The 16179-nt window shown below is 31.1% G+C and overlaps 2 protein-coding genes across 2 annotated transcripts in view; one reads left to right on the top strand and one right to left on the bottom strand.

The window, feature by feature from the left end:
* LOC143913352 (neuropeptide SIFamide receptor-like) overlaps positions 1 to 7586 on the top strand; it is a 40685-nt gene extending 33099 nt beyond the window's left edge. Inside the window, exons 3-4 of the mRNA XM_077433083.1 lie at positions 6586 to 6777; positions 6849 to 7586. Of these exons, the coding sequence (XP_077289209.1) occupies positions 6586 to 6777; positions 6849 to 7412 (756 nt within the window). The 3' untranslated portion in view covers positions 7413 to 7586. The remainder of the gene's footprint in view (positions 1 to 6585; positions 6778 to 6848) is intronic.
* A 3208-nt stretch (positions 7587 to 10794) lies between these two features.
* On the bottom strand, positions 10795 to 14524 carry LOC143913288 (facilitated trehalose transporter Tret1-like). Its single transcript, XM_077432982.1, has 7 exons — positions 14382 to 14524; positions 12930 to 13065; positions 12627 to 12855; positions 12396 to 12552; positions 11871 to 12257; positions 11497 to 11798; positions 10795 to 11416 (listed from the first exon to the last, which is right to left on the bottom strand). The coding sequence occupies exons 1-7, from the start codon at positions 14439 to 14441 to the stop codon at positions 11059 to 11061; spliced, it is 1629 nt and encodes a 542-aa protein (XP_077289108.1). The 5' UTR covers positions 14442 to 14524; the 3' UTR covers positions 10795 to 11058.
* Between the last annotated feature and the right edge of the window lie 1655 nt (positions 14525 to 16179).

Genomic DNA, 16179 nt, shown 5'->3' with positions numbered 1-16179 from the left:
CAGAAGAATATGAATGACAAAAACGGCGATGATCAATCTGGAAAATATATGGAAAAACCGTTATATAATAAGAAGAGTGAAAATCCATCTGGTGCGATCTCTGGTAATTCCCATTCCATTATATGGAGTGAAGATATAGACGCTTAAATAGAGAAAGGGGCATGTAAAATTCTTTCGAAACGTGGTACTGGAGGCGTTTTATGAACCGCAAAAGGCACGAAAATCTCCATCTTCAATGAGCTACAGTTTCAGAGATACACTACACAACATTTAGCACAAGGGTTATCTCCTACTTTGGCCATATTGCCAGGAAAAATATAGAGAGCTAAGAGGGACTGGTGGTCACCGGAACACTAGAGGGAAGCGGCAAGAGAACGGTCCCCAGAAGATTGTCAGACCAAATTAAATAACTGACAGGATCGTCCCTAAATACTGTATTTAACGCTCATTTATGGGCGTAACAAGTTAAATACAGTATTTAGGAGGAGGAATTAGAAGTATGAAAGAAAACAATGTTTTTTGTGAGGAGGGAGGTTAACTCTTGTCATTTTTGAATTCTAGGAAGGATATATATGTACATATATACTCAAATGAACAGTATATATATTGACCTGATCGTGGGTTGTAAGATCACCAGCCATACATATATTATTGTCCAAGGCCAGAAGAAAATGTAGTTAATATCAGTGTAATAATTCCAAGATAAATTAACCGAATGAAAAAATAAAAGTCCTTTTGCTAATAGATTTACTGCCTTCAACTTGGCATAGGACTGGGAGGAGTGGATGCAGATCGTCCACCAAATTCCAGATGATAGAAATGAACGTCTCGACGCTCAGCATTGAGCAAAGGAGCAAGAAGAAGTACTTATGCTATTAAAAATTTAATTTCAAAACTATCCTCATACGCTAATCTTTCAAATTCAAACCATTAATATACAATCTAATTCATACATTTGCATGTATGTTTCAAGAATTACAAGATTTGGCGCTGATGATCCCAAAGTTTGTCATTATTATTTGAACTTTTCTCTGAAAATTTTCCATCAATGTGCTTTTTAAGAGTAAGGGAGAAATCGAAGTTGAAATTGAAAATACTGTTACAAATTTAAGCGTCGAAAGTTGCTTCGTTTCGTGAACGGATATCGAATGAAGCGAAACGGAAAAATGAGTGGGACGATTGGAAAAGGTCGGTTCAGCGGTTGCAAAAAAAAGGTTGAGTCCCACTCTTTTTCGCGAACGCACGTCTCTTGAAAATATGACGCATAGTGTGAGCCTTTTTGTGTAGTCATAAATAAGGCGAATTATGTAAGTCCGACTTCTGATATTTTTTTTTCTATAAAAAAGGAAAATTATTCTTTCTTTTCACGCGAGCATTTCAATCGAAAGCTTAAGCCTGTTTCCATTAACCTTTTGCGCCCGTAGGCGACACTCACGCTTCACTACTTTCCAATGGTGTTCAAAAAATCCACTCAACGCGAAACGATTACCCCTTTCCATTAAAATCATATTTTTAAATAAATAATAGCTAAAAACGCGTTTTCAATTCTAACCACGCGAATCGTTAATCCTGTAATTGTATATCATGAATTTAAATCAAATTCCGAAAATATTCAAACAATAACTTCACATTTTAAATGAATCACAATTTAGAAAACAAAAAACAGCAATTTATACAATTCAATTAATTTATCAATTCACCGTGGAGTCAAATACTAATATTTAATGATTCATACGCAACGTAACTTTCAAGTCACTCGAAATATAAGTAAAAATTAGTGAAAGTTATTTATTCCACATTAAAAATTATGCTTCTAGTTATAATAAAAATTCAACGTTACCCCGACTTCATAAACTCGGAAACGAATTTAGCCAATTTGATTTTTTTAATTTTAGTAAACATAGTTTAAAAAAATTGTTGCATCATCATTTTTCTGATTTATACAAATGCTAAATGCATTTTATGTTATTGTTTTAATTCATTCATTTATTTATTCAATTAGTTTTAAAACTCATATTTTTTCTTTCCTTTTATTATATTAATATTGTGTTTTTTGTTTTTGTTTTATTGTTCTATTTATAATATTATTGTTCAATGGTCCTTGCGGCCGTATATGTATAAAAAATAAATAAATAAAAAATAAACATTTCACCAGAGAGAAGAGTGAACGAAGTCGATAGTTATTTAAAAATGTCATTTTCCTGACATAAAATGTTATTAAAATTATATTAATTTCATTTTTTGGAAAAATATGTGTAGGGATGGGAGGGGGAAGGGCGGCATTATCCACCTTGTGCCGCACCTGTTTTTAAAGTCACGAGCCGCCCCTGCATTTCATTATTTAAATACGTATCTATAGGTTATATAAAGCTAGACAACCGTTTCTTTCTCCAACAAAAGGGTATATAAGATTGTATCCGTTGAGTGGGGTGGTGGCCTCATGTTAAGGGTTTTATATACTAACTTCATTGACCTTTAAAACGGCTTTAGTAGTATATTTGGTTTGTCAATTTATTGAATAGCATTTGTCTAAAAATGAACTGAAGTTTTCAATAAAACATTGCAAGATAGCGAGAATCTCCATAATGCATTCGTAGATAAAATTGAATAATTTGGATATACAGAAGTATACATCACCATGATCATAAATCTCAATGTACATTTCTCTCAAAAAACACTCAGCTCACTTAATTTAAGCTATTTTTTTCACTTTCACATACATATTCGTATTTCTATACAACGTAAGTGGTTCGCCGATTCATATATATGTACAGATGTATTATATACGTATGTAGTTACAATACGAAAAAGCCTTTGTTCCAAACGATTAAATTGTATGTATTTTTTTTTATTTTTTGGAATAGCGATATCATCTCCATCTGGCAAATAAACTATGCAAATTGAACGTATACCCCCTTTTTTCCAACACAAAGCAATTTCGCGTCTACTACGCTCGAAAATGCGATAGACATTATAAATAACGTTTACGGAAATTGACATAAATCCAAATTGAAGTCTATCGACGCAAATATACACGCATTCATCGATATAAAGGGAGAGAGAGAGATGATGTCATAAAATATCCCGTTTATTGTATCTTCTATTGTTTTGTATTGTGCATGGTGAAGTTCGATCGTAGCTGTCAAAACCAAAAGGCGCGCCAATTCCGCGCAAATGACCCGTCGAAAATTGACACAAAACCAATTTTAGCCATAAATTCGTGATCCCAGTTATAGTTCGATAGAGTTGTGTTAATTGCCTGTCCGATGAACGGTACAGATTTTGCTGAAAAACATCAGAGGTGCAATCAAACTGCTCCAATCCGATCTCATTTTGACTTATACAAGTACAGTCATCGAGTTGTTCGACAAATGTCAGAAGTTTTTACTGTCCGAAGGATGGCGGTCAGGACTGTATGCGAAGCGAAGATGAGTTTTTTTTTATATTTTCAATGACATTTGATAGCAAATATGATGTTTGAAGAAGAATTTTCATCGTTCTACTCTATAATATGTACATACATACTTCCATACATAAAGCTACCTAAAGATAAATAGTTCAAAAGATAGCTTTCACTTTGCTAAAGACAAATTATACACATATTTTTTTGTATTCCAGAAAGTATGAGAAATAAATTTATAAAAATTTCAATTAATTCAAATAATTCGATAATTGGTAGATTAATTTTTAACTTTAAGAAAAAAAAAAATTTTAAAATAATAATTTAAAATAATATAAAATATTATAGGAAAATTCCAATTTTGTTAGATAAAAATTTATAGTAAAATTATATTTTATATAAATTTTAACTTAAAGCATTATTTTTTCTGTTGTGTAGGGGTGGATTCAGGATCCAAATGAAGGTAATTGGATTTATTAGTCACATTGCGGTGGTCACAAAGATAATTTTTACCATGAAAATCGCGAATGCGGAATATTTGGCACTCGAGTTTTCGTTAGTATGATAGTTATCGTTAGTATGATGGACTTTTCGGCTACCAGATGTTCCGTTATAGAGACTTTAGCGACATTTGGGGGAGCGCTTTGTGACCAATAATCACCGAACCCCAAATGAAAGGCCAAAGTCGCTTCACAGCTTTTTTTTTAATATATACATATATAAATACCAGGAAGGCCTTTAAATATATATGTATATAAAAAATAGATAAGCCCCAATGCACCTTCCTGGCTAATTATAAATATCGATAAACAATGTACCTATAGAGCAATTTTACGATGCATCATATATGGATAAATTTGACAAATCCTTTTTACAACATTTTATAAATCAACGAACTCGAGTTGCTGAAAACTCAAATTTTTGCGAGAAGTACGACAAAGTTGCCAATTAGTTGGAATCATTTCAATGATCGACCTGGAGTCATATACCCCGGTCTGGCCAGCAGCACCGGGGCAGGGATTGAACCCGAAACCACTCAGTTGAAAGGATTACACGCTAGCCACTGATCACTCTAGAATTTGCTTGAAAAAATTAAATAAAATTATCGAACGAGCAATTTCATGACGTTGTTTTGATTTCCAGCAAATTGTATTTCAAGCAATTGAAATTCGAAAAACTCGTATTTATCCAGAATCATATACATACATACAGTATACAAGTGTCACGGCAATAGTTAAATATGTAGTGTAAAAAAAATTAAAACTACATATATCTCAATCCTAAATAGATATGTAGATACGATTTTTTGTTGAATACGTTATGCAAATGTAATTTTAAATATATTGTAGCGTATGCTAAAAAGAGCCGCCGTTATAATTGGTTTCGAGGATTATCTCCAGGCTTAAGTGCAGGTCGGCTAAACAATGAGATACCCCCGAATGTACTTAGCGGGGGTAGCGGTAACTCGGTCGCATTCCCGTGGAGTTCTTAGAACTGACAACGCCAAAGCGTGGGACTGCATATCCAAGTACGTGACTAAACAATGGGGAAGTAACCGGTCGTCGAAGAAGCGCTGAGCGACCTGTCCGTTATAAGGAGGTACTAAGGCGATATCAAGACATTCTGAACGGAGCACTGGCAGTGCGTGTGTCTCCTTAATCATCAATAAATGCTGTGAAACGACTTTGGCCTTTTACTTGGATCCTCCACCCACCCCTACGCAACAATATTAACACCCAAATATTTCCACCAATTCTTAAAATTAATAGTTTCAGTATTACAAATTAAATGATACAGCCGTAAGATCACAAACCTGGTAATCGACTCAACAATAACCCATATTATGCCAATTTTTATATTACATACATATGTAGTTTATTCACTCTTGTAACGGTTTGAATTAATGTGAGCTGGTTGATTTTTTGCCTCAAAACATGTATACACACACAATCCGAGCCCCTAGTTACAAATAGCTGGAATGTCAAGTCTTGTCTAAGGCATTAAGGGCTAACAAAGGCCTCGTTTCTTTCCTGAAGATATGTATATATGTACATATCTACGTACATATGTTGAGTGTGTGTCAACTAGAAGCTTATCTATGGCACGCGATTAATGGGCTTTTATTCATATATATGTATGTATGTTGAAAAAACATACTTGTACACCCAGTAATAGAAAATAATATTCAATGCGTCTTATATTAGTTTCATTTTGTAGAAATATTTTTTAAAGTTGATACTAACGTTGATCATTCACAAATAAAAATTCAGTTCGACTTTCTTTCTATTTTCATATAATTAGTTTAAAGTGGATCTTTACGATGAACGTAAAGGTAATTGAAATTTATATCTTCTTGAATACTTGAAATTCTCTCAGGCGAGAAATTTAAATCGAACAATGATCGTTTGCTATGTAAATGTAAATATATAATAATACATACATACATAATGTGCTACATTTGACGTTATTGTAAATAGGGTTTTGAGCTCTTTTTCCTATTATGCTGTACATTAACATTAGAATAATATAATACTACAATTTCTAACAAAATTAAATTAAATTGTAAAATAGAAAATGATCAGTAGATCAGTAGCTATTAAAATAGATATAATATGTATTGTGAACATAATTTCGTAATAATAAAAAGCATTTAAAAATCAAAATCAAACATTTGACGTTAAAAATGATAATCAATGTGAATGAATGATAAATTAAGAAATTTAAGCAGTAAATTATTCCTCGTATTTGAAACTGGTAATTTGATAACATACTCGTAAATTATAAACCGGATAATCAACTATTGTAAGCCCAATCAAAAACATCGACAATCAATTTATATTTAGAGTAATTTTTACAGAGACATATTTGGATACATTTGCGTTTGGATGCATATATGGATACATTTCAAGATGCTTAAAAACTCGAAATCAAAGTTTAAGGTCAAGGTTTCCAATTTGTTGGAACCTTTTCAATGAAATTCAGATAAATTGACAAACTCAGATAGGAAGCAATTGACCTGAAGTCACATATCCAAAGTCTGGCCAGCAGCACTAGACAGGGATTGAACCCGTGACTCGGTTTGAAAGCATTACATGCTAACCACTAATCTATATAACATTCTTTCATCATGCACTCTCCAAGAAGTTATAAGAAACCGTAATAAGTATTGTTTTGTATTGTTTCAGATTTGCACTGAACTGTGGCCTAGTCAAGAGAGTGAAAATTTATACTTCGTATTTGCAAATTTGGTGGTTTGCTATCTGTTTCCATTGGCTGTCATATCTGCTTGCTATATTCAAATTTGGAGAAGGGTCGCACTTAGGAGGATGCCCGGCGAAGTCTGCGGACAAATCATCATCAACAGAAGCAAAGTTAAAGTAAGCCAAACCATTCAACATTTTGTTGCGATTGGCAAATTTTTGTTTTAACCACTTTATATTTATTCTAGGTGCTGAAGATGTTGTTCGTAGTAGTCGTGACCTTCGCCCTGTCATGGCTGCCGCTTTACGTGGTATTCTGCATCATCAAATTCGGCCTGTCGCCAGAATTTGATAGCACGGATAGTGTCATCGTAACTTTGATACCTTTAGCTCAGTGGCTGGGTGCTTCCAACTCTTGCATCAATCCCATAATATACGCTTTCTTCAACCGGAAGTTCAGAGCTGGATTTAAGGCGATCATCACGTCAAAGTCTTGCTGTGGTCCACTCAGGTACGAAAAGTACAACTCATGCTATTACTCGTACAGGGCTGAAGAGAATAGGATGAGGAGTGTTAATCTAGCAGCTATAAAAAGAGAGAGGTTCACCCAGAGGCACTACTCGGCGCAGAGTATTGAATCTGGCAAAGGAGACTTCACCAGATCTAGGAGTGTCAATATACATAATAGGGATAACTACGTGATCAGGCAGAGACGGGAATCAGTCGCTCTCACCGAAAGTGTGGAGCTTCCTTTGAAGATGGTGTCAGTCCACAATCATGATGCTAAGTTTAATGGAGCTACTCGAGTCTAATTTATTTGACCGAAGAAGGATTTGGATATATACATAGGTATGTTGCAAAATAGTTTTTAAAAAACTATTTGAATTGTAGGGACTCGGGAAAGTCAAATGTTTTTATAAATTTGATTTTTTTTTTAACTTAACCCTTTAAATGCTGACCAACTCCGATCGGCGTTTTGCCAACAAGTCCATAGGCCTGAAAAATGCCGGTAGGCGTTGTATTTTGAGCATGTACAAAGTAAACAAGAATACTATCCAGGTAGCATTAAAAAACTACGTACGTACACAGATAAAGTAAAAATGCATTGTCGTTTAATCCGTGTCATTCATTTGTCAACGTTTATAAAGACTGGTGTACAGCGGAATTTTTGAATTTATAACCATAGCAGAATTTCCCGATGGAAATTCCTAACTGCTGAGTATTTTAGATTGTGGCTTGGCATTTAGATTGTAAGCATTACATTTTAATAACAATGAAGAAATGGAACTAGTTTCGGAAAAATACATTTATTAATAGACTTCTTTTGTTTCTTTTATATCATTATTAAGATATATTAGAGAGTCTAAATACACCTTTACAAAACTCGAAATCCTCGGTGGTAGTTATCTAGGGTTTGTTTGTATTAGCTACTATTTCTATACCTTCTTTCTATTAGATTTCTAAATAATTGTAGTTGGAAATGTTGGCGAAATTTTCAGCGTGGCTGGCTTTCAACAGAAAAGACGTCAGAACTCAAAAAGGGTTAAGTCGCTTAGTTTTTTTGCGAACAAAAATGTATGATAATTTCTTTATACGATTTTTCTCACTGCATATTATCGGATTTTATGCAAAAGACCTCAATAGGATTAATATGTAGTATAAAACTTTCTGAAGTGAGATATCTAGTGTTACCAATAAAGGGGTGTCATTAATTCCCTTCATAATTGTAATGGTGGTTTTTGCTCCAAGCAAGGTCTATTAAACGATCAAAATATTGAAACATTGCGAACCGTAAGAGAATTATGCTGTAATATTCGCATAAATGGTTTATAGGTAACCTCATTTTATTTATGGAATAATATTACAGATTTTCGGCACTGATACAAAAACTTTACATGATTGTTTTATTTCACAACAAATTTGTAATAAAATTTTTAAACATAGTGCTAATGAAAAAAATTATTAAAACTTTTTTGTTTAATATGTATAATATAATCCAAAATTAAACCGTAGTTAATGTATTTATTTACGATTAGACAAATTCAGAGTTCCAGCAAACTTATAATAAAATAAATGTAAATCTATGTAATGTTAAATATAAATTCAATGCTTTTCAAACTTATTAGTATAATTATAAAATTTAAAGTGACCAACTGTGCTTGAAAACATATATAATGGGACAATTATTTCACACCATTCTAAATCAATACCATTAAATTTCATTAAAGATATTATATTTAACAGTAACTGGAAAATCAGGGTAACAAATTGTATACTCGTATATGTTCATTGTATCCATTTTTAATTTTGAAAAATTTCACATTAACATTTCTATACAGTAGGTAAAGGTCAACTAAGCATACACCATAAGCTCTTAATTTTAATCTTAAAATCCAAAGTACATAATTGTTAATAAAAGACTGAATTCAAGTCAAAAAAATAAGCGTAGTTTGCTTAAAAAATATGTACATAATATATGTATACTCATTTGTATGTTTGCATGAGTAAATATGTACATACCTATGTACCTATATGTATCAAGTAAAAACTTAAAATACATATAATACATACCTCATTAATGATTGTTCGTTATAATGTGTATTTTAATATTAATTGTGAAAAAAGTGTATATACATAGGTACAATGAATCAATGTATTTTAAATATAATATTAATTCAAAAATGTAAATAATATTATATTATGGATAGTTAAAAACATGTTTTAAAAAATTATAGACTAATGAAATATTTTTTTATGATTTTATATATACATATATTTATATAAAACAAAAATCAAAATTTTAACACTGAAAACAAATTTTATTCGTGTAAATACTGTTCAACGGTTGTGTAATGAATAGAAGCATTTCATTATTATTGTTTTCCATTAAAAAAATTTTTTATTTTATTTTATAAAAATCTATGTAATTACAATATATGAACTTATTTATTTTTAATTGCTGTTTTATATAAATGTAGATATACTTGTTTATGTGTGTGTTTTATTAAATTAAGAGAGTACTTCATAAGATATTCGTAAATAAATGTTAAAAGTAGTAAATATTATATATTTCTTGCGTTTGAATATTGTACATATGTACATGTACATTGTATATTCAAAACTATTTTCATTAAAAAAATATAAATACTACAACCCAACATATCAATATATGATCCAAGAATAGTTTAAAAACAAAACTATTTCTCAAACATAAATAAATAATAACCGACCAAATACAAAATGTCACATATTCAAAGTTGGAATATTATTCATTTATATAACGTCATATTTAATTCATTCTGTTGTGTAATGCTATTATTTGTGATAAATATTATATTATATTATGTATAATTACAAAATCACCCAACTTATATCTTAACAAAATAAATATCTTACTTTTGCACATCTTTGTCTATTTAAGTATATGTATACACATTAAACAATTACTACCAATTATTTTATGATGAAACCATGTTTAAATAGCAGATATCTTCATACATGCTATATATGTGTATTCATTTATGTACTTGGATACGTACCAACTTATAATACAGATATTGACTAATTGAATTAATCTATTATCTTAATACGTACATACATACATATATGGCAAGAAAATTAAAAAAAAACCAAGAAACTATCACGTTGTTCGGACCTCATGTGAACATGGCTTTTTTTCCAAAAATAGCCTTGCATTAAACTAATACTGTATATTCCACCCAAGAAAAAACTGTGTGTATCATACATATATATGTATGTATAATAGCGAAGTACATCATATATATAATAGCACTATTCTGTGTGACTGTGTGTGTGTGTGTGTGTCTGTGTGAGATAACGCTCGCCATAGTATAATAGTCACTTCGAATCAACATATTTAAAAACATTGCCAACAAAACGTTCGAATATAATACGAACAAAATAACAGATCAACAAAAAACTTCTATATATGCTGTTTGCTACCAATGTTTCCTCTGGGACAATAAGTCTCAGAGCATTAAGCGCCATCCATTGAACATTAATTTAATTCATTAATTTTTCTATTGGTGTTTTATATTGTTTATATGTATGTGTGTAGGAATTTTTTTTTCATATTTAACAATTAAATATAGATATTAAATTAAATATATTTCAAAAAAATACAACCGCGTACGGATCGAACACAGGACCGAAAGATTTCTTTTAATTTTTTTTAATTAATAGCTTAATATGCCATAATCCTTGCGATGATATATCGGGCACAACACTAGTGTACATCAGTACATATATCAATGGTCGAAACCTATTCCATACTATTTCCAAACGATTTACTTTAAGGTTATGTCCGGTTGAGTAATATCCATTATCATTGTATAGTAATTTGAATAGCGTGACTACTATTGCAACACGTAGTAATAACCTACATAATGTTGAATATACATATATACCTTTGTTAATTTTATTATTTAATTACTAATTCTACAACTTGGTTGATTCGTATTCTATGTGGGCTTCAACTTCTTTATCCAATGTATTTACTTCCGTGTGAACTGCATTTGATTTGTTGAAAACTCTTTTCAATTTAGTCATAATCCAGTTGTCCATAATAAATATAGATTTTCCAGAAAAGATTTTCTCGATCTCTTCAAACGTCAATCCTTCAGTTTCCGGTAAAAAGAAATACAAACAAACAAATCCAAACATTGTAGAAGCGCTGTAGAACCAAAATGTCCCATGAATGCCCATAGCAATTTCCATGTTTAGATTGAGTTTCGTCGCTATGGAAATGGATACATAAAAAAAGGCTGCAGATAGACCACAGGCAAACCCACGACCTCTAAAATGATATATGTGTAGCATTATTCAACATATGTATAACTAAATATAATTAATAAATTAAATAAAACTTCGAAATACCTAAGAGGAAAAATTTCAGAAATCATTGACCAAGGCACTGATGTGATACCTATTATTGGTACAATGCTGTATACGAAGAAAACTATCATTGGTAGCCACGAATATTGAGTCGTATGTATCCCCACATCCGCTGTGTAAGATGTAAAACCAGCAGGTAAAGTATAATAAGCGTATATTCCCAATAATAATGTGCATATGGAAGAAATCAACAGTGAAAATAAGGTAAGTTTCCTTCGTCCGAAGAATTTTATTACACCCACAAACACTATAGCACCAAATAATCCCAAACCGGTTGTTATATCCTACAATATACACAAAAAATATAATATCATTCCAATAATCAGTATAAACACTTGAATATATTCAATGCTTACAGCGGTGACATATGGATCTATCGGTATACCAAAGCTAGAGTAGATTTTAATAACGTTTGGTCTTATTGCTGACAGTCCAACAAAAGCTGTGATAGCAAACATGAACATTAATAATAATAATGGCCTCAGAATTTCTTTTCTTGCCATGTCATAATATACTGTTTTAATTTTGCCACTGAATCCAGTCTTTCTATGAGCACATTTCACGTCTATAATATTCATTGCCATGCACAATTGACACCTGGAGCTGTTTTTTTGATATGCAACAATGTCTTCAAACTCTTTTTGCACATCCGCAGGCTTGCACCAGCCTCTAATCCAACACAAGGACTTCATAGCATCGTCCATTCTCCCCTTGGATATCAACCAAACAGGAGTTTCTGGAATCTTAAAATAATGTCACTCAATATTACATATACATACATGTTTGCGAATAGTTTAAGACGTATAATCTCTAAAATTATCTATATTATTATTCTATATATTAAATATTGTAGAGTTCAGCCAATAACCAATTAAACTTACAATGATTATAAGAAAAGCTGTGATTACAGGAAATGCCAAAGACATCAAAGCAAATTGTCTCCAACTAATGAAAGTTCCCATTAACAATGCGAAAAAGAAACCTAACTGAAGATATATTTGACAGTATGCTGTCAACATTCCTCTCACTGCAGGATGACTAAAATAATGTTAAATACATTTAAAGTCAATTTTTGCTTATCGAATTTGTTCCATTTAATACATTTGAATAACCTGATTTCTCCGACATATGTAAATATGGGCGCTTCCATGAATCCTATTCCAAGTCCTATGAGGACGTTGCCAACAAACAGAGTGGTGACATCTTGAGCAAAATAGAACAGCAACCATGCAACCATATGAGGAATGTTAACAATGAGCAAAGACAACTTACGACCCAACGGTTCTAAAGTGCATCCTGAAAGTATACTACCCAGTGGTTGAAGAATCAAACTGATCGTACCTGAAACCGATAATCATCGATTTACATCCATTTTCAAACAAAATTTTACAGTACACAAAATATAAAATAGTTACCAAACCAGGAAGCTTGCTCCTGTGTAAATGACAAAGATCCTTCAGCGCCTAAAAGATTAGGTATAACTATTGCAGGAATGGATACGGCTAATCCCACATCTAAAAACATGAAATTTTGAGCAGTGGCTGCCAATATCTGAAAACCAATTTTATAAAAATATTATCGAATTGCTTTAATAACTTTACAATTCGATATAAATACATACATACGAGGAAACCACATATTTAGTCATTATTACCGAAATATATTTTATTTGTTAAAACTCGCTTTGACTGATGAACGTATACACGCAAATTGCTCACCAATTTTGAGATATAAAATAATACAAAATACTCTTAATATTTATAGAAATTCTAGCAGTTATTTATATGAAAATAATTTCATAATTTACTTAGAAAAAATAAATTACATACGTTTCAAAATCATATTTTATTTTAAATTTACTCAAAACGGTAATAAACTACATATTTATATAAGTTACATATTTTGCAATGGTGTTAAATGATCATAGCAGGTATTGCTTTATACTATTTATTTATGTGCATATTTGAATATTAATTTAAGCCTGTTTACTTCTTTCCATAAATATTAAATTATTCAGAAGTACTCGTTTATTTTTCATATCTTTTATAAACTTCATTGTATTTTGGAAGAAAAATCAGCTTTTTCTGACGTTTCTTATAAATCTATTACGTATAAAACTAATTTAATTTATTTATATGATCTATTTTATTTATTTTTAACTTTCAATTTCGCATTCCTAATGTCATAATTAAACAAAAATTATTTCTAAACATGTAAAAAATAGCACACAATAAACATGTGTTATACTTTATCTTAAATTATATTATTTTATATACAAAAATGTTAATGAATAAATATTTGAACAATGACACAAGAAAATGTTACAGTCTTGAAAACTTGATTTGTGACCCAAATCTCATAAAAATGCTAGGCCTTGACATGGAACATCAATATTTTTTCCACTATGAATATGGAATGAATTCTCGTATACATATGTACATATGTACATACATTTTGTCTCTGGTATCAGATAACTGTCGAATTGTGAATAAAAATGCTTTGAATGCATGTAAATAAAGCCGTTTATTAGTAGAGCACTAAAATGTCTGAACATAAGATAGATTACTTTATGGTAACTTTGCTCATATCATCAAACTACTCATAAAATTTGAAAAATTAGTTTAAATTTTGTCATTTTTTTATATATATAGAATTTTTTAATATTCTTAAAGTTTTTATTTTAGTATTACTCAGCTAATTATGTTACAAAAAATTTTCATTACCTATGATTCATCTCTATAAATGCCAGGAAAGAAATATTCCTATTTTCCTAATTATTCACTGGAAACATTTATATTTATAATATTTTTATTTTATTTAAATACAAATATTTTTATTACAAAAATAATTATAAATACTTTTTTTACCTGTGATAGGATCGATCTCCTGTAAGATACTGATGAGATGTACTCATTTTCAATAGTCATTTTATTTCAATACTGTCAATATCAGACAAACCATTCAGCTAACACAAAACACTCTGAACACTACAAACCAACTCAACTAACTGACCGATTTAAAATTGCCGTCAAACGCACATAAGAATTTTCCTCATAATCTGACATGAATAAACCACCTTTTTTACACAGGTCACAGCATTTATTTTAATACTGTTCAAAATTTCAAAGAAATTCTTATGACATTACAGCAAATTTTCTCTAACCGATGAAAGTTCCTATTAACAATACAAGAAATAATTCAAAGTAAACATATACATATGTGTATGTTTACATATGTATATGTACATATATAAATATTTGACAGGATACAAAATATAAAAAAAACACAGGCATGCAACCATAGGAAATATGTCACCACTGGTAACTTACCAGTGATGTAAAATAAGGATTTATTTCTTTCAATTGACAACATATTGTAATTACGTTAAAAATCATCCAAATTGATAGAAATTTTAACATATGCACATCTTTTTACTTGTGATTTTTTTCGCTCCAAGATTAGATACATAAAGGTCTGTTCATACTTAACAGCACTGCACGGCTTCAGCACTGCACGGCTTCAGCAATGCACGACTCCGTTTAAAATATGTCATTTTATTCCATTTCTTTTCATATCTACCTACACGTCGCGGTCACGTCACGCTTACATCACTTTGGCCGAGTGCAAGGCAAAATCAGCTTACTTATACATTACAGGCCATGACGATACGGCGCAATATTGCTTACGTCCTATTGTCGAGTACTTACAATATGAATGCATACACGTGCAAAAATGTTTCGGCGTTTATCGAACGAAAAATTATGTATAATCGCGTTTTTGTTGGAAGAAGAAGCTCAAGAAGGCAATAAAAAAGCACGGAGGCATTTTGATGTGCATCCCATGTTAAAAAATAGAAAAACCGAAGGAGAGTTTTGGACACTGTATAAGAAGCTTGTGGATGATGGACAAAATTTTTTTAAATATTTCCGTAAAGAAATTAAATTTTTTTAAATATTTGCGCCAAAACCATGTCGAAAGATTGAACCGCTGTCAACTGTCATTATCGATAATTGGTCCAAAACAGCAAAGCGGCAGACTCATGGCACGTAATTCGCGTGTATATATCCACGATGGTAAAAAAAACGGATACGATACGTTGACGGATGTTGCTGTAAGGTATGAACAAGAAATGTCGGGTACTGCTGTAAGCCTGCCGTGGCGTAAACGTGACGGTTGGTATGAATATACCCATACAAAATGTACCAAAGAATACTTTTCGTACGGCCGGATACCTGCTGAAGTCGGTACGTGCTGACTAGGTATGAACAGACCTTAAATGATACTACATACATATGTATGATAGATACATATTTATTAATGTACATACATAGATGTTCTTATACGTAAATAGTCGACAGACTTCTATATATGCAGATAGATACATACATCAGATGATAACCTGTTGCGTATAAATATATACAGATATATACCAGTATATTACAAAATGTATAAATTATACATTATAACCATTATTGGTTCTTACTAGTTCGTTTAATATATTCAAATGTAAACATTTTCTAATTCATTAGCATTTTCAAAAATTTGATCCAATATACTATTAAACGTTATATTATATGTATGTATATATTGTGCATAGATCTTTTGGAAGACGTCGGCTTTTTTTCCAGAAAGAAGGTTTTTATCAACGGTCGCTTTGCATAAAAA

The sequence above is a fragment of the Arctopsyche grandis genome, chromosome 6 (assembly GCF_051622035.1).
Source record: "Arctopsyche grandis isolate Sample6627 chromosome 6, ASM5162203v2, whole genome shotgun sequence".
Lineage (NCBI taxonomy): Eukaryota > Metazoa > Arthropoda > Insecta > Trichoptera > Hydropsychidae > Arctopsyche > Arctopsyche grandis.
This window is presented reverse-complemented; position numbering and strand designations above follow the sequence as displayed.

Coding starts and splice junctions, on each gene's coding strand:
- LOC143913288 (XM_077432982.1), bottom strand. CDS start 14,441: ATGACTATTGAAAATGAGTACATCTCATCAGTATCTTACAGGAGATCG. Junction 12,553..12,626: donor ACATATGTCGGAGAAATCAG/GTTATTCAAATG, acceptor ACATTATTTTAG/TCATCCTGCAGTGAGAGGAA. Junction 11,417..11,496: donor TCTGAAATTTTTCCTCTTAG/GTATTTCGAAGT, acceptor ATATCATTTTAG/AGGTCGTGGGTTTGCCTGTG.